The sequence below is a fragment of the Arachis hypogaea genome, chromosome 17 (assembly GCF_003086295.3).
Source record: "Arachis hypogaea cultivar Tifrunner chromosome 17, arahy.Tifrunner.gnm2.J5K5, whole genome shotgun sequence".
In the NCBI taxonomy this organism is placed as follows: domain Eukaryota; kingdom Viridiplantae; phylum Streptophyta; class Magnoliopsida; order Fabales; family Fabaceae; genus Arachis; species Arachis hypogaea.
Genome location: NC_092052.1, coordinates 133,768,760 through 133,788,160, shown reverse-complemented (window position 1 = coordinate 133,788,160; position 19,401 = coordinate 133,768,760). Strand labels below are relative to the sequence as shown.

Here is a 19,401-nt window from a genome sequence, read left to right as displayed (position 1 = left end):
TGCTTGCCAGCTTTGATAGGAGGTCAGCTCTGGCATTCCTTTCCCTGGGCAAATGCTGAACCGTGACCTCTTCAAAATCTTCGCACAACTTTTTCACCCTTTCTAGGTACTTCTGGAGCAGGAAATCTCTAGTTTGGTAAGTCCCATTAATCTGGGAAGTCACGATTTGTGAGTCACTGTTGACCTCGACCCACGAAGCTCCGACCTCTTTGGCTAAGAGTAGGACCCCTATTAAGGCTTCGTACTCCGCCTGGTTGTTGGAAATCGATAAGTCGAACTGATTGACTGCTCATAAATAATCCCAGCCGAGCTTTCAAGAATTATTCCTGCCCGACCGAACGCTTGGTTGGAGGCTCCGTCGACATGGAGCTTCCACCAAGAGTTCGGGTTTTCAGGGGAGTCCCCAGTGACTTCTACTAGGAAATCTGCCATCGTCTGGGCTTTGATCGCATGCTTGGGTTCGTACTGCAAGTTATATTGGGATAATTCAATCGCCCACGTCATCATGCGACCCGCCAGGTTAGGCTTTTGTAAAACTTAGCGAATGGCTTGGTCGGTTCTTACAGTGATCGGGTGCCCTTGGAAGTATTGCCGCAGCCTCCGAGACGAGATCAGCAAAGCATTGGCCAGCTTCTCCAGCTTGGTGTATCTTAACTCTGCTCCTTGTAGAACCTTGCTAACAAAATAGATCGGCTGTTGGATCTTGTTTTCTTCTCAGATGAGGACAGCCGCCATGGCTTGATCCGTCACCGCAATGTATAAGAACAGTGTCTCACTTTCTTTTGGCTTACCGAGGATAGGTGGAGCCGAGAGTATCCTTTTGAAGTGGTTGAACGCTTCTTCGCAGGCCGGGGTCCATTTGAAGGTTATTCCCTTTCCCATCAGATTGAAAAAGGGGAGAGTCTTCGCTGCCGATGCCTCGAGAAAACGAGATAAAGTCGTAAGTCTTCCGGCTAGCCTCTGCATATCCTTAACGCAGCCTGGGCTCGTCATCCGCAGGACGGCCTTACACTTTTCCGGGTTAGCCTCCACCCCCCCCCCTTTATGCTATCATGAAGTAGAGAAACTTCCTGGCCTCCAAGGCAAAAGCACACTTGAGGGGGTTGAGCCTCATATTGTGTTTACGGAGAGACTTAAAAATGGCCTCTAGATCGCCGACTAGGTCGCTTGGCTTGCTAGTTTTCATCAAAATATCGTTGACATAAACCTCGACTGATGTCCCGATAAGATCACTAAAAATCTTGTTCATCAGCCTTTGGTAGGTGGCTCTGGCATTCTTGAATCCAAACGGCATTTACTTTGTAGCAGTAGGTTCCGGCTGGCGTTATGAACGCCATTTTTCCTCATCGGATCGGTGCATTGGTATTTGGTTATAACCAAAGTACGCATCCATAAAACTTAGGAACCGATATCCCGCTGCTGCATCGACTAGTGTGTCAATGTTTGGCAAGGGAAATGAGTCCTTCGGACACGTTTTGTTGAGATCCAAGTAATTGACGCACATCCTCCATTTTCCGTTGGCTTTCTTCACGAGAACCACATTCGACAACCACGTCAAGTACTTGAGTTTCCTTACGAATCCTGCTTCTAATAAGCTGGCCGTCTGCTTGGCCACCTCGTTAGCCCTTTCCTGCGATATTTTCTTCCGTTGCTGTGCTACCGGTTTAGCATCAGGTTTTACGGCAAGCCGGAGAAACATAAACTCGGGGTCTACCCTTGGCATATCGGCTGGAGTCCAGGTGAAGAGGTTGTCGTTTGCTCTGATCGCTTCCATGAGGGGATTTTTTAGGTTGTGGGGGAGGTTTCTATTCACGAAGGTGAACTTTTCCTCCGTTTCCCTAGAGATCCGGCCTAGGCTTATCGTCTACTATTGCATCCAGATCGGCTAGGAAAACCCCATATGCCTCTTTCAATTTCTTCCTCAAGGAGAGACTGGCATTATTGCATGCGACTGCCGTCTCCAGATGTCCCCTGATGGAACTGATAGTTCCATCATCTGTGACGAACTTCATAGTAAAAAACTTGGTATATATTACAGCTGAGAACTCATTGATTGTCTTCCTTTCTAGGATGACATTGTAGGCTGTGGAGTCTCTCAAGACAACAAACTCTACCATTACCGACCTTTTTTCTTCGCCTGACCCTATGCAGATAGGGAGGGTAACAATCCTGTCGGATTTTATGTAGTTGTCTCCAAGGCCCACGACCCCATGTTGGTGGGTCTTGAGGTTGGCTTCCCAGAGTCTCAGGGCGTCAAACATGTTTCTTAACATGATATTGGAGTAGGCGCCAGTTTCGACAAGAATCCATGTGACTAGGCCCATCCCAATTCTCGCCGTGACCACCATGGGTGGGTTTTTCGGGAGGTCATGAAACCATTGATCTTCTAGGACGAAGGATATCTTCAGGGGTTCTTTGGATTGAGTCTTATGGCTTCCTGACGACACAGCTAGGACTTTGGCGTCCTTTTTCACCTCCGATTTAGAATTGGGGAGTGCGTCTCGTCCAACCACGATGTTAATAACTACTGTGGGGGCATTGTCTGCATTTTCAATGGGTCCTTGTCTTGGCTTGACGGCCCGGCTGTGATCCTGCTCAGAACGTTCGCGCTCCCTCCTCCTAGGATTCCTTATGAACTGGGAGAACTCGTTCAGCTTACCCTCGCAAATGGCTTGCTCTAAGGTGTCCTTCAAGTCAAAGCAATCTTAGGTTTTATGGCCAAAGCCTTTGTGATAATCACAGTACACGCTCTTGTTCCCGCCTGTCCTGTCTTTCAGTTGTCAGGGCTTTGACAGAATGCCCTTATCCACGATTTGTTAGTAAACTTCTACGATGGGAGTCGTAAGAGGGGTATATTTTGTGAAATTTCCCACGCAGGGAAATGACTTGAATGGTTTCCCGGATGCCCCCTCTATGGGAGGCTCTCTCGCTTTCTCGGGGTATCCAGGCTGGCGGGCAGGAGGATTGGTCGGCTGCCGTTTGTTGGTTGCCACCACCTAGCTAACTTCCTCGTCATTGATGTATTCTCTTGCCATGCTCTGGATCTCTTGCATGGTCCATACGGGTTCGGTAGTGAGATGCTTCCTAAAATCTTCGTTTAATAAGTCATTTGTCAGGCATAGGCTGGCCACTAAGTCAGTCAAACCGTCGATTTTCAAGAACTCATCGTTAAATCTATCCAGGAAGTTCCTGGTCGGTTCCCTAGTTTTTTGGGTGACTCCCAATAGGTTAATTAGATGTTTAGCCTTAGCGATGCGGTTGGTGAACTGTGCTAAAAAACTACGGGTTATATCCGAGAAGGCCGTAATGGACCCTTACAGAAGTGCATTGAACCACCGGATCGCGAGGCCTGCTAACGTCACCGGGAGGGCTTGGCATCTAACTGCGTCGTCGATGCCTTCAAGGTTTATTCTGGCCTCAATGGCCGTCAGGTGCTCCTGGGGGTCTTGGGTCCCATCATACCTCATGTCTGTCGGCTTGTCGAAGTGTTTCGGCAGCCGGACTTTGAGGATAGAGGGGTGGAAAGGGGTTGCTCCCATGATGACGGGATCTCGTCGTCTTCTTGGTCTCTCTCTGTGGGTCTTCCCCAGCCCTTCTGACCTGTCCTGAGTCGTGTGCGACCAAACGTCAGTTTGCTGTCTGTCGTTGTTTCTCCAGGGGCTCCTGCCTCGTGCTTCCAACCTCTTTGGAGGAGATCGAGTACGAAAGAGACTCGGACTAGGTCAGTAGCAGTCCCTCACCGCCAGTTCTCTCTCGAGGCTTTGCACCCGATGGCGTAGCTCCTGCATGATTTTCGCATTGTCGTCACCTGTACCCCCCGAATGGGCGTCTCTCATGGGAGCTGAAGGGTGGGTTGTTTCTACGGGAGGGGGTTTTCGTGTGCTCCCGGGAGGAAGCAACGGAGGCTATCCTACTCATTAAGCGGTTCCCTCTTCCTCGCGTACCTCCTCCTCTTGCTCGTCGAACGGGCCTAACAAGAAGTCCATTCACGCCAGTCTCCACAGACAGCGAGAATGTTCGGTTCGTCGTGTCCTGAATAGGTCAGATTTGGCGAGTGCCGGGGTTGAGGGTTACGGGAAACTAGTCCTGAAGGGGTACCAGTGAGGAAGTCCCTTCGGCCGGCGAGTTGAGGAAGCAGAGGGGCCACCTGCAAGGATTCTAACGCTCAAGTCAGGGTCCGTACAAAGGGCAGCTATTAGGGTTAGGGTAGGTGACGTACCTCTGGGGAAGGGTAGGTCCCTCCCCTCTTATAGCCTGTACTCGGGTGGGCCCCTTATGGTCAGGTCCACCTTCTTGGAAGCTTCTGCTAGCTGTCCAGGTTTCACGTGGTGAGGAGTAGAAGGCGGATCCCCTATTGGTCTGGGTGGTGTGTCCCGTTGGGTTAGCCGCTCGGGCCAGGACCCAGGTCGCTGACGGGTCGGGCTGGAAAAACCAACTTTTTTTTTTTGCAAAAGAGATAAAATGATCTGGTGTACGTACAGACTAGCACCCTGTACTGCGGCAATGATATCATTCTTGTCGCCCCTCCATTTCCGACGCTGTGCATCCCAATGGAGGGTTCACAACTATTATGGTGTAATGACAATGAGTTCGAATCGAATAGAAAGGGAAGTGAAGGGATTGATGTGGATGTCCTTGGTGGCGACGCTGTCGATAAACGAAAGGTTGGTTACGTCGACGGAATATTTAGATCAATATTGACTCAAATGCGTGGAAGTTTTTGGGTTGGGATCTAATGGAGTCGTGGTGGTTGGTATCAGTACGGGAAATGATGATGGAAAGGTGGCGGTTAAGGGTATTAAAGGAGGAAGGGGAGATCTCTCTCTGACTTGAGCTTGTTGTGAGAGGAAGTTGGGAGAGTGGGAGTGTACAATAAGAGAGAGAGAGAGAGAGAGAGAGAGAGAGCACGTAGTGAAGGGTTTAAGAGAGGAAGCAGAGAAGATCAAAGAAGGAAGAGTCAATTAGTGGCTAGACGAAAAAAAAGGAAGAATAAGAGATGCTCTTTAATTTTTGTGGCAATGAGTTAGATAATGATTGTGGAAGATGAAAAAGGGGTTAGAACTCAAAAGATGAAGTCAAGGATAATTTAGAGATTTTGAAAAAATTTTAATAGAGTCAACTCTAAATTTAACAATTTAGTAGTATTACAAAAAAAAAAAAAAATCTTTTATAGTTATAATATTTGTTTCATTATTTTGTGGTTTATTTTGTTAACATCTAAATTTTTATTTGTTAATGGTCAAAAATGATTATTTAGTCACAATCTGTGCAATCCAGATTATTTTTTCAATACAAAGAAACAAACCTAAGATATAATTGAAGCTTATTTAAATCTTTTTGAGTGTTAATTCCTGCACTGCCTCCACACCATGAAATAGGCGGAGAGTGCTGTTCTTCCTTATCAGAATTAGACGAGTTGAGTAAATCTTTATAATGGTTCCTGAGATTCATGCAATTACTCAATTTGGTCCCTAAGATTCTAATTTCACCATAATGGTCTCTCAGATAGAGTTCTAGACACCATAGTTATCTCTGTTATTCTTTTCGGTGCTGAGTCAATTGTCGGAAGCTAATGTGACCATCTTTTATCACATTGGACAGTCCCAACAATAAAGTGACATGGATACATTTCAATTTGGACCCAATTAAGTCCTTCTCTCAATATATAACCCTAATCCTAAATGTGCATAGCGCTTTCTCTTTCTAGCTCTCTGCTCCCATTTCGGCACCATGTCAGCACGCCATCCAATTTTTTATCATTACACTATTATTTTTTACTGTCTTTAGGATCTGTGACGCGAGAGCAAGTAGAGTTAGTAGGTTAATTATATTAGTTAATTGTAAGAAGGGAACACAAGTCCCATATTGTTTAGAACAGTGAACTTTGTGTTATGTATTAGTCTCACATCGTCCAAGTTATGAAGGTTTTTCCTTCTCCTACTAGTATAAATAACTAATGTATCTTTTATTTATGAAATAGAGTTGAAGTTGATTTGAATATGAAATAAGCTGTGTGCTTATTTTTCTCTAGGCTCTTTGAGAATAAGAGATGCATCCTTGGCTTGGCCAACCAAGATAAGTTTATGGCTATTTCCACCATAATACAGTGGCTAATCTTGCTAAGATTGGTGACCCAAGCGACGTTTCGACATCAATCTGCTTCTTTTCTTTGAATATCAGTCATGAATTTTGGTTGACTCTTGATACTATATGAGCAAGTATACAGACAAACAAAAGAGAAAAGAGGAACGAAAGAGAGAAAAAGAGATAGGGCAAAAATAGTGAGGGGTTATTGGATAGAGAATAGTCTCTGTGTGTGTATGAGTTACTCATATTTATACAAAGGTAGCCTTAACTTGGACAAATAGAGAACATACGAAAATAAATTATTTTTACCTCTCTCTTTACTAACTATATACATTTACAAATATGAATAATAGCGTCACACATTACAACTCTATTTGTATAAGTGTTAGTTTAATATCACATGTGAAATATAATTTACTATATGTCATCTAATATATGTTATCGTTTCAAATACCGAATCAAATTGATCATTGAATTTGTATACTAAATGATTTATCTTAGTTCATGAAATTAAAGTTCATAAATCAAATTAATCATTGAATCAATCTATCTCATTTAATTTGTTGCTTTATAAATTTAAAATTTTTAATTTTTAAATTCCCTGATTTTTTTTCTTCCATGTTTCTAAAAATTCTAGTTTTAAAAGATTAAGAAACAAGCTGTTGAAAAGAAAAAGAAAGAGAACGAAAAAAAAGAAGTTACAACAACAAAAACAAAAAGAAAAACCCAAATAACATAAGAATCCTTAATTATTTTCTTTTGAATCACTTAATTAAAAATTTAATCTAAAAGATATTTTATTCACCCAACAAATAATAATTATACATGTGATATGTTACATGTGATTTGATTCTTGCTCTTGGACTTATAATTATTTTTATCATGAAAAATATATAATGGTTGATTATTATATCTGAAAACTTATTGCGTCGTTATATATTATTCCAAATTAAAGAATAAGGTCGCCGCCTTTAGCAAGTAGCGGTAGAAGATTCCAAGAACCTGGACATGCCAAGAAAAGATTCTTCGAAGGATTGAAGCATTATCCGCATGAAATAACTATTTATTTTGACATTTTTACTAACAAATAACATATGTCCTAATTAAGACATTGGTTCTTTTAAGATAAAAATAAAAAACCCTTCTTATTAAATAACTTGTCCAACTAGAAATTATGACATAACATGTACACTATGTGTTAGCTGTTAGTTACCATAGAGAATAACTTAGCATTCTAATATGAACATTAATAATGAACGACTCACTTCAATTATTCATGTAAATTATTATTCCTCTTGAACACGCTAAATGATATGAGATGACAAAATAAGTTAGAGTTGGGAAAAGTTTAAGAAAACAGGTTCAATTAACTCGAATCTACGACACTTCACCAGAATATAATTTGGCATAAAATTTGGTGAATTCCCTTGAATTCCTTTCCCCAACCAAAATATGCTTACTTTTAGCTTGTGAGTACGGGCGTGGCAATTGTGAGAACTAAGAGAGTGATGAATATTCATCCAAACAGGATCAAAAGCATGACATGTGTGCAATCAAATTCAAGGTATCACGGCAAGAAGAAGTTCAATTCAATTTCATCTTCATTTTTCATTTGTTACACGCGTAGAAGGAAGTTTCAACTTTGAATCATTTTCATACGCCATATAAAATACATTTAAAGGAAACACACGTGTAAAACGCATCAACGCCAAAACCAGCACCGCAGTCTTAGCTAGGACCATTCAATGACGCGTCATAAGACTACTCCAACACAAAGGAAAGTATTACTAAATCATGTAAGAATAACCAATCTTCCACGTGGCATTATCATCGAAACGTGTAAAACACCAAACGCAATCAAACCTTCATTCTTATCCGCACATCAAACACGAAACATCCTCCATGTTCCTCAAAATGTCATCTACCCAGCCCACTAAGTTACTAGTAAACAGTAATCTACACAAAAAACTCACCGCGTATTTTGATTTTAGGCTAAAAAGTTTAAATAAAAAAGTGAGATGAGTGATATATTTTAATATTGTAATTTTTAATATTTTTAAAAAATATAAAAAATATATAAAAAATTTTTAATTTAGATTTTAAAAATTAAAAAAATTTAAAATATACAAATCGAACCTTTCGATTTGTATTTAAAAAATTTAAACTACATAAATCAGTTCAATTTATGTACTCAAAATTTTTGTAATTTTGCAAGAGGCTGAGTACAAAAATTAAAAGGTCAAGCATTTATAGGCTCCATACCTAAATTAAAAAGTGTTGATTTTATCATCCTGCAAACAAATCAAAACCTTTTAATTATTAATTTAATCAATTAATTTTAATTTTACGTGTAGATCCAGCTAGAAAACACGCCTTTGCATAGAGCCAGTAGGGTATAGGACGCACGTACTGCAGTTAATTAATTAAGGTTAACAGTTCCAACAGTAAAAATAAGCGCCAGACACAGAGAAAAGAAACACGCAGTTTTACTGTGATGACTATTTCACACGCGGAGGCATAGATGATTATATCACAGGAAAAACTATACATAAATATCCGATAAATTTAAAGAAATTAAAATTTAACAAATAAAGAAATTAAATTGAATTGAATTGACACGGTCAAGATACAATATTTCTAAGAACTAGCTAACGAGGTCTAAGTACTATGTATGTACATCAACAAATTTAATAAACCATCCTTTAAAAAACGCAACTAATTAAAGAAAAAAAAACTAAGAACTGAAGTAATAATTTGGAGAAATTGGATTCAATGGAATTGAGGGATTTCAATCTTCGGTAGGGTCAAGAGACGGGGCTTCTTCACCGGCAGAGGGCTGGAAACCTCGTCCTCCACGAAGAACTTGTTGGACAAATCTGGAAAAGCAGGCAGGTTGAGATCGAAGTCGCGATGGCTAACAGTGTGAGTAGACCCAACCCCTTCTGAAGCGGTAACGGCACTACCAGCAGCGGCCGATGCAGATGCAGCAGCGCCGCCATCGTAGTGGCAACGCTTGTGTCCTCCCAAAGCCTGTCCCGTTGGAAAAGACTTATGGCAGATGGAACACTCGTGAGCCTTGCCTCCGCCGTTGGATGCTTTGGAAACGGAACTGGTGGTGACGGCAGAGGAGGTTGAGTGATGGTCTTCGCCGCCAACGGTGGCAGCAGCGAACTTGCGGTGGCTGGCCTTGTGTCCACCGAGCGCCTGATAAGATGAGAAAGCTTTGTTGCAGACAGAGCACTTGTAGATGAGATTGGCGGTTGAAATTGGAGCCGACTCATCAACAGATGGAGCAGGAGAGGAGTGGGGCTTGGATGGGATGGCAGTGGCGGTGGCTGTGATTGTGGGGACGGTGGTGGTGCCGCGAGCAAGCATGATGAGGCAGAGAGCTAGGTACTCTTCCTCCGAGCAGTTTTGGGGCAGTTCCATTCTGTTGGCACGCTTCGAACGCTTTCTCTTAGCCCATGGTGCTTCCAAGTAGCTGAGATTATTGGTTTCTTCAAAGCTGAAGGAAGGTCCTGCAGCGGTGGGGGATTTTAGAGCTTCTAGTGCCATCTGAGCGAATGAAACAGAAATAGAAATAGAAATTGGTGATGAGAGAGGAGTTAGGTTGTTAGCCTTATAGTTCTAGTTGTTGCTCTTGTGTGGTTTGAATTTGAAGTGAGAATAGAATCGGGTAAATAACTATATATAAAGAGAGGGGGTGAGAGTTGGAGCTGAGAGAGGAAGTTGCGTGACGAGTGATGAGAAAGTAGGCGTACTGCCCAACTTATAATTGTACAATGAATTTGTTCAAGTAAGTGAGTTTTTAATAAAAGATTTTTTCAAAAGTTATTTTTTTAAGATATTTTATAAAAAATAAGAATAATTTTATATTTAAATATTTTATATAAAATATATTTTTATTTATTAATTATATTTAATTATAATTATATAAAAATATTTTTTATTTATTTATTATATAAAAAATATTTTTTTTTTAAAAAAATTTAAAAAAAATATAAATTGTAATCTTTTAAAAAATATTTTTTATTTTTTTAATATTTTTATTTTTATTATTAAAAATTTATTAAATACGTAAAAAATAAAAATATTTTTTATTAATTTAATTGTACTTAAATAAGTATAATATTTAATTAATTAAATTAAGTTAAATTAAAATTGAGCTACTAACAGATACATACACAGTTGGAGGAGAGTAGAGCACGTTTTAAAGCGTAAGAGATGACAAGAGTTAGCTTAGTTCACTACTGACCGTGGCCCCCTCAAGTCGGTCAAACAAAGTGCACCAAACTGCAACTGCAACTGGCATTCTATTTATTTTTATTGTATTAACGAAAATAATAATGCAAGTGACAGAAAGACCAAGTGCAAATTCTACAAGACTGGTTCTAAGTTCTTAGTCAATCTTTTTAAAGGTAGAGCCAAAAACAAATTAGAGTGGTTGTTCTTTTTTGTTTATCTAATGTGTTAATAATGGTGTGTTTGGCAAATGCATTGAAAAAAAAGAAGCACGTTTAAATTTTACTAATGAGTTTTCATCAATATTAAATTTTTATCTATTTTTTACTAATTTTATTTTTTACGTATATTATTATATTATTTATGAAATTTTTATTATTTTTATTTATATGAATTCTTTTTTTATTATTTATTATTTTTATTTTTTATAACTATTTATTTGACATTATATGTTTTTATAATTATAATTTTAGTATATTATTTTTTATTATTTTTTTATAATATAATTTATTGATCCCATTAGATAAAATAAATTAAATAAAAATTAATTATAAATAATAATAATAATAATAAATTATAGCATACTAAAAAAAGTATTAAGAGTACAAAAAATATATTATATAAAAAAATATTATCAAAAAATTTTTTGATTTATTTCAATCACTACGAAAATAAATATTTAATTTTTTATTATTTTTAGTACTCTCTAAAATTTATATTTTTTTAATTAAAAATATATTTTGTCAATTTTTATGTTATTTTTATTTTAATAAATAAATATTAATTTTATTTTAAAATTAATTAATAAGATCTATTTAAATATCTAAATTAAAATAATAAGATAATATATAAAAATTATTTAAATTAATGTCTATTTTAGTAATTTTTTATTTAAAAGTGATTTTGAATAATGTAATCTAAATATTTATTTTATTATAATCTATTTTAATATAAAAATTATCAAATATAAATTATTTTAATGCAAATTTATTTTTTATTAAAATTAAATTTATAAAATTAATTTTTTACAAATTTTTTTATAAACAGTAATCTAAACACACATTAAATTAGTAAAAGAACATGGTCTAAACTAAATTAAAAATTAAAATTAGAGTTGGTCCACGGCAGCTAATATAAAAAAAAAGACTTATCTTGGGTCAATATAAATCTTTGGAGCCGACATATAAGTTTGAGCGAAACCACTGTGAAGCAACTTGAAAGTAAGTCATTCATCACATCATCAATTTATTATCATTCATTCATGGTGCTACTATCTACTTGTATGCACAGCAAAATTATTTTTGCAAGATAACAAATAATATTAATTTAATATTAATAAAAATGGGGCACACAGCCGCTTGGTTTGTTATATATGAGGTGGGTGATTGGGAGAGGAATCAAGTTAATTAAGCAGCCAGATCATATGTCACTGATCAGGAACGACTTTTCTTCTTGTGGTGTACAAATCACTTCACTAACAAGTGGTCACTCACTATGTGGAGTGGATGACTACTCAATATTATCACTATTTTTTTAAAATAAAAGTTTGTTATACATAAAATAATTTTATAGACATTTTTTATTATTATTCAAAATTTTATCTTTTTTTTTACTTGGGTTTTAAGTTTTAAATTTAAATTTTTAAAATTTTATAAAAAATTTAGCTAAAAACTATTATTAAAATTAAATAGATTTAATTCAATTTCAAAATTAATTAATGAAACGAGTGATATTATTTCACACTTATAAATTATTTGTGGATGTTATTTTTGAAAAATATGAAACTTGTAATAATTATTATAAGGACATTTGTTAAGAAGATAATAATTTTTTAAAATTTTTATATATTTAATACATTAAAAATATAAACAACTTATTTTTTAATACATTTTTTAATGATATTTTTAGGATGAGTTTTACTAACTAAGATCCTAAAAACACATTTTAAAAATACCATAAAAAATATTTAACTAAAAATTATTAAATTTTTTTATATTTTTAATACATTAAATATAATTAAAACTTAAAATTTTTTAAACACAAGTTAGATAAATCTTATTTTTAATTAATAAGTATAATATTAAAAAAATAAAAAAAATCTAAACTTATTTTATTTAATATTTATTTATTACAGAATATATTAAATAAAATAAAAAATAGTAAATTTTAACAATTTTTTACTAATATTTATTAGTTATCAAATATTTTCGTTTTAGTAACCACATTTGTTATTAATATCCTTTAATTATTTCCTTAGAAAATAAGTAAGGTGATTAGAATTCACCAATAAATAAAGCTTAAAATTCAGACTCGTTTCATTATCGTAAAGCTGAAGATTATTTATTCTGTCATTAAAACTTTCCTGTGTATGTGAAGATACTTAATTAATTCTAACTTTTAGGTATTTAATTTAAGCGAGTGGGGCACATTGCACCCGTTCCTTTTAAGAAAGCAGACTTTTAAGCACTTGTGAGAGTGTGTATTGTTTACTGCCATTTTTATTTTTTGCATCTCTTTTATTATCTAAATTAGTAATGACTAATATTATTTGAAGTCTAATCAATTATATATTTATTAATTTGACTTTTCTTATATTAATATGATTTTATTAGAAAGGTAACCAAATATCTTAAAACATAAAATAATGATAAAATACTTAGGGTTTAAGGAATGGTTTAGGTTCATTTACAATATTTTGTCAATTTTGAAGATGAAATGTAAATTCATATATCTATTATGATTACTTTGATTAGCATACTTCCAAAAATAAAAATATTATGTACATAACAATATTATATTTTGTTAAATGTGTTGAAGATATTGAAAAGTTTTTTTTTTAATAAAAAATACAAGTTAATTTTTTTAAGCTTCTTATATATATGCAATGCATTGGAAAAAAAAAAAAAAATCCTTTATACTCTTTTAATAACTATCCTTTAAGATAGTCTTAGCTTTAGGTAAATCCAATCTTATTTTATTTGTTGTTTTTCTCTGTCTTCGTCTCTCTAAAGCAATTCAAACAATACTATTCATGAAGGAATATTAGTAATAAAACGTGAGAATAATTAAGCTGAAATACAAACGTGGTGTATATAAGTTTAGTTTTGTTCACATTATTTTTGGGCTTGTTTGGATATTATTTTAAAATATATATTTTTTTAATAATATTTTTTAAAATATTTTTTATAAAAATAAAAATAATTTTATATTTGAATATTTCATATAAATTTTTTTTATTTATCAATTATGTTTAAATATTTTAAAAAAAATCTAAATTATAACTTTTTAAAAAAAATATTTTTTATTTTTTAATATTTTTATTTTTATTATTAAAAATTTGCCAAATACACTAAAAAATTATTAAAAAAAGATCTTTTTTATCGATTTAATGACACCAAACAAACACTTTTTTTTTGCAATTAAAACAAACATAATTTGTGATTCTTTTTATTAAAGACAAATGTATATGAAACAAAAATAATTAAGTCATTTTAAAAATAAATAAATTTCATAAAAATCAGTATTATCCTTTAGATGATAGAAGTTTCGTAATGGAGGGCGCAGGTGAAGTTGAGTTTTGTTTGGATTAGGGTATTGACTCGTGCGTGGTAACTAGTCCAAGGTTTGGATCAGATTTTTTATTTTGAACTTTGAAGAATGGGAAAGGTTGATTCATAAGCACCAAGTTCATGAACGTGTGAATGACTGAATTCCTTCCTTTTAAAGAAAGTCTAGAAACTACGGCAGTTGAATTTGGAAAGCTACGCGAAGCATCCGTGTTAAGTTAATTTAAGCACGTGCATTCGTCAACCCCATTTTGCTTTGAGTAATCATGAGTAAAGGAATTGGGTACTCTTTCTGGATTGGTCCCGATTCAATGTCATGCATGTCCTTCTATTTTGTAAACTTCGTTGACTTTAAATTAGTAGTTTTAATTAACTGAATTTTCTCAATTTAATTTCTTTATATTAAATTATATTTTCTTCCAACAATGCTACAATGAATCAGCCAATGAGACTAAGTTAATCGTTATCTTTGGGTGAATTTTTTTCAATTAGCAAATCTTTATAGTTTTGATAGAGATTTTTTAACCAATAATAATTAACTAATAAAACAGTAAAACGGAGTAAAAATTAAAATTTTTTTTTAATAAACAACGGGATAAAATATTTAAAAAAAAGTCTAGATTACATAGCCACTAGTTCTAACTGAATCTGTAAAGAAATTAAGAAAAATATAAGAAGGTAAAAGAAAATATGACAATAATATTGTAAATTATATTTATGTAATGTCAGTTTATCCATACAAGACAGAATTTGTTTTTCTAAATTATAGAAATTCCAGCTCTTCAATCTGTTGCAATGGTTTTTGATGACAAAGACCAAAAGACCCGTGAAATGAGGATCGATTGAAACTTGAAGACACAAAGCTATATCAACTTTTTGAGTCCAGAAGTTATCAAACATCACTGTACAGGTGCACAAGTTAGCACTATTGGATGCTAATAATTTTTCTTCATGATTCCTGGGGATTTTTAACTTGGGCTAGGTGTAGTTTTTAGCCAAATATAGAGCCAGTTTATGAATCTTACCTTCATCGAGGGTTATATTTCTTTTAAAAATGAACTTATTCCAACAAAATTATAGTGAATTCATAGTGTTTTGTCGATTTTTAGTAAATTAACGGTGGTTCGATTCTAATGGTCTAAGAGCGAAATCTACTATTCTTTTGCAGGTATCAGTTTTCTATAAGTGTATCAAAGGTCTTCGAATTAGACGAGCATTACGATAGGAAATGAGTTCAAAAAGTGCAAAAGACTAAAAGAAATGTAAAATAAAGGATTCGAAAAGTAAAAGTGACTGAAATCGAAATGGTTTGCATTGAATTTTAAAGAAAGCGATTAAAATGCCTTCGATTGAATCAAAGGACTTTAGACACAAAAATTAAAGGGGCTGAAATATAAATTCGACATAGAAATTAAAGTTGCTTGAAAGATATATAAATTGAATATAAAAAGTAAAGTTTACTGAAAATCATAAATTGAAAGATAAAGACATGGAAGGAACCCTACATAAATTAAACTCGAATGCAAAGGACTTTAGACACAAAAATTAAAGGGGCTGAAATATAAATTCGACATAGAAATTAAAGTTGCTTGAAAGATAAATTGAATAGGAAAAGTAAAGTTTACTGAAAATCATAAATTGAAAGATAAAGACATGGAAGGAACCTACATAAATCAAACTCGAATGCAGACTCAGGAATTCGCTAGAATATGAGTGTGTTTGAGTGTATTTCTGAAAAGAAGTTCCAACCCTGATTTTCTAAGACTCACTAATATTTATAACTCACTTCCATAACCGACCATTAATTGCACAATGCTGCCTTGCATGCAGATTCTTGGTTAACTGTTCCCGCTCTTTTGCTCATGAGCCTTACCAATAAATCCCTAACTTAAAGAAAATCTTCAACTTCCCTATTCGTGTAACCGCTCGATTCTCCATTCGAAAAACTATTCGATTCTTCATTCGAGTAATTGCTCAATTTGTTAAGGTATTGAAATGGAGTCCGTGTCGAATAATTTCCACTTAACGCTTGCATGTGTGTCTTTTCGGCCTCTACTCCCTTCCTGACACTTCACCAGCATTCCGAATCAGCTTAATTTTTCAAAAGTAATTATTTCGACTAACACATAGTGCTATCAAAATAGAGGGGTCATGGGAGATGTGGGTCTGAGAAGATAAATTCACCAATAACCAAGGAACTAAGGATAAAGTAAAAACATTACCTCAGCTCAGCCTTCCTCTATGCTTTTTCACATTTTATGTGCAATACTGTAGTCATGGAGAACGTGGAGAAAAGACTTAGATGAAAATCCACAAATACTAAACAAATTATCCAGGGCCATATGTCTTCTAAAGCGGAGCTTATTAATCAGCAGCGTCTCTTTAGAAACTAACGAGCAAAAATTTTGAATTTTTTAGGATACTTTAAGCCTCCAAATTTTAGATTTAAGTTCAACCTTTTCAGTGTCTAAAGGGTTTAGATAGAGACTACAAGCTAATTTAATAGTTAATAAACTATTTAAATTCAGAAGCCACGTAACTATATCCTCCTCCAAACATGGCTCTAGGACCTTTAAGATAGTGAAAATAGGTTGTCAGTTCTCTTGTAGAACATAATGTACTCTAAATCCCATTCATTTTCAACAACATAATCACAAACTCTCTCATCAAGTTTGTCCTCAGTAAATTTCACAAAGCAAATTAATTTTTATTTTTTTTATGTACTCCAAACAAAAAATTGGTTTGCATATTTAACCAATTCTAATTCTAAATGGCTCCAAGCACATAGTAATAGATTATTTTTAGGAATAAAATATTATTTTGATTCTAAAATATTTAAGTTGTGGTAAAATGATTATCGTAAGAAAAAAAAGACTTTTTGACTTTAAATATGATCTCAATTTGACAATGCACAAAATATTTGGATACATACTCCAAAAAGAATTTTAGATATTAGATTTTGATATAGTAATTTTTTTAGGTTTTTTCTTTTTTTTTTTTTAATTGTTGGAGCCTAATTCTCAATCATATCCTTGTTGATATTGGGGCAATTTATCATAATAAATAAAGTGGCTTCGAATATTACCAATATACACAATTTGCAAAACGGATACCAAAATGCATTTTTTTCCATAAACTATGTAAACCGCGACAGGGGACCCGCGATTTACAAATACACGTAAACCACTACAGGGGTGTCGCGGTTTACGTTCTAGGCCAAAATTAACATAATCCGTGATAGGGGTGTCGCGATTTATGTGTGAATGAGTAGTGTGCATAAACCATGACAGGGGTCCAGCAGTTTATGCGTGAATGAGCAGTGTGCAGAAACATAAAATAAACTAAGTCCATGGTAAATAAAAACATACGTAATACATACAAAAGTCCATGGAAATAAACTAAGTATCATCACATAATACAAAAGTACACGACAAATCAGACATACATAGGTATCATCAATGAAAACATAAAATAAACAGCTACGCCTCCTGCCTGTCCTCATCCTCCTCATGAGAGTCATCCCCGAATGCGCCTAGAAGATGCGACCATGTACCACATCGAGCGGCCTGTCTTACTCTGGCTGGCCTCTGGCGCTGCTGTGCTGGAGGATCGACGGGCATCCCGCACCATATGCACACGGAGGCGGCCCTCCCATGCTGAACCAACTGTCATACGAGATGCTAGCAGGCTCATTCAGGTCTACATGAAACTGTGGCTGGGGCTGGTACCCCTGAGGGTTGGACATCTGCGACTGGTACCGCTGAATCTCCTCCATATATGGGTGGTACCCCTGCACAACGTCCATCTGGGGCTGGGACTCCGGCACCTGATCTTGTGGGGTCTGATGCTGAAAATGCGGAGAGTTGTCATCCCGGATGAGATATGCAAAGTCGGAATAGAACTATGAACTGCCGAAAATCCATGACTGCAGTAGCTGCAGGGGGCCTGCCAAGTTTGTCACGTTTCTGTTGGCCACCTGACACATGCAACGATATAGCCAAGCCAACGTTGCCGACCCCCAACTATAACTACCCATATCATCAAGCCTCGCCACAAAGGGCAACCACCGTATATGAACCCGATTTCCACTCTTGTCACCAAACAACTGAGTGGAAAGCAGTATCATAATATAAGCCCGTGTATATATGCGTACGGTGTCCTCTGTAGCATCATCTGGCAGCACCCTGAACCTCTCATGAAACCAGGTGAATTGGACTATATACTGCTTTACCTTATTCTGTGGTGGAAGCTCACCAAACAGTTCCTGAAACTACTCTCACGCCGGTTTGCCTTCTTCCATAAGCTTCTCAAAATCTGTAAGGCACCCGAATACAGGTAAACCATCCACGGGCAGCCCCAGCTGGTATGCTACATCCTGCAGCGTGATAGTGTACTCTCCAAAAGGCATATGAAAGGTATGCGTCTCAGGACGCCACCTCTCAATGAAAGCGCTGACTAAGGGCTCGTCCAACCGGAAGTCCTACCATGAAGACCACTTATAGACAATCAAACATAATCTGTTTATTGCCTATTAGAAAACATAGATCAATACCATAAAACTCTACTACTTTCATTCTGTTTATTGATCATTTTTCTCCAATTGTTGATGAATTTGAACTCCTTGTATAAAGCATATTGAACCTTGATATTATTGAAATGTTACAGAAAATTTTTTTTTCAATAGTTGTCACCTTGTCCTTTGGCCCATATCACTAAGACTACATTACTGGTTTTGAAAACCACGCGGTCTAGAGCCAAACTATACTCTTCCAACAAGAACTAGACGGATGTTTCAATGCACTCCATCAAAGCATTAACTCTAGAATCTGCATTCAAAAACTCATATAAAAGCACAAAATTATTATTTTCGGCATTCACAAGATAGCTATCAACTGCCATACATTGTTTTAAAGTAACATATTCAGCACAAATCTACCAAGAACATTCATTTTCAATGTTCACAGCGGGTCTTAGACTACTACTAGTCCCTTGAATAGTAGTTGACTGTACTTGTTTCTTTTTTTTTTTATAGATATTTTCCATTTTTTTAGCTGATGCATAACAAACTTCCATGCATCCTCCCACGATGTATCATTTCTTTTAAAAATAAATTAGTTTCTAATCCTCTATATCACCCATACTATTGCAAACCAGAAATTTATCCATCTTCTCTTCTCCCTATCACCCCATCTTTGTAAAATCCCAATAAATATTGAATAATTAATTAATAAATTAGTTATAAGCAAAAAGGATTAGGAAATTAAAAATTTATAATTTGGGAAGTTACATGTGGGAATTTAATTTAGAAAATGAAATTGAGTGCAAAAATATAGATAATTACGGAAAAATGCATACTGACGTTAAAATTGGCTATACCGGATTTTGTTATTTTTAGATACAAGACATGACGTACCTTGTTGAGCGTTCTAGACTCTCTGTGGAAAGCGAAGACTGCTTTTTTTTTAATTTTATTTTGTACTTAGTATATTTACATTCTCCACTTTTG

The 19,401-nt window shown here is 35.2% G+C and overlaps 1 protein-coding gene across 1 annotated transcript; it reads right to left on the bottom strand.

Moving 5' to 3' along the window:
* Positions 1-8,667: 8,667 nt before the first annotated feature.
* LOC112764986 (zinc finger protein ZAT10) lies at positions 8,668-9,912 on the bottom strand. The gene has a single exon (XM_025810845.3). It carries the CDS (start codon positions 9,640-9,642, stop codon positions 8,857-8,859), a length of 786 nt encoding a protein of 261 aa, XP_025666630.1. The 5' UTR covers positions 9,643-9,912; the 3' UTR covers positions 8,668-8,856.
* Between the last annotated feature and the right edge of the window lie 9,489 nt (positions 9,913-19,401).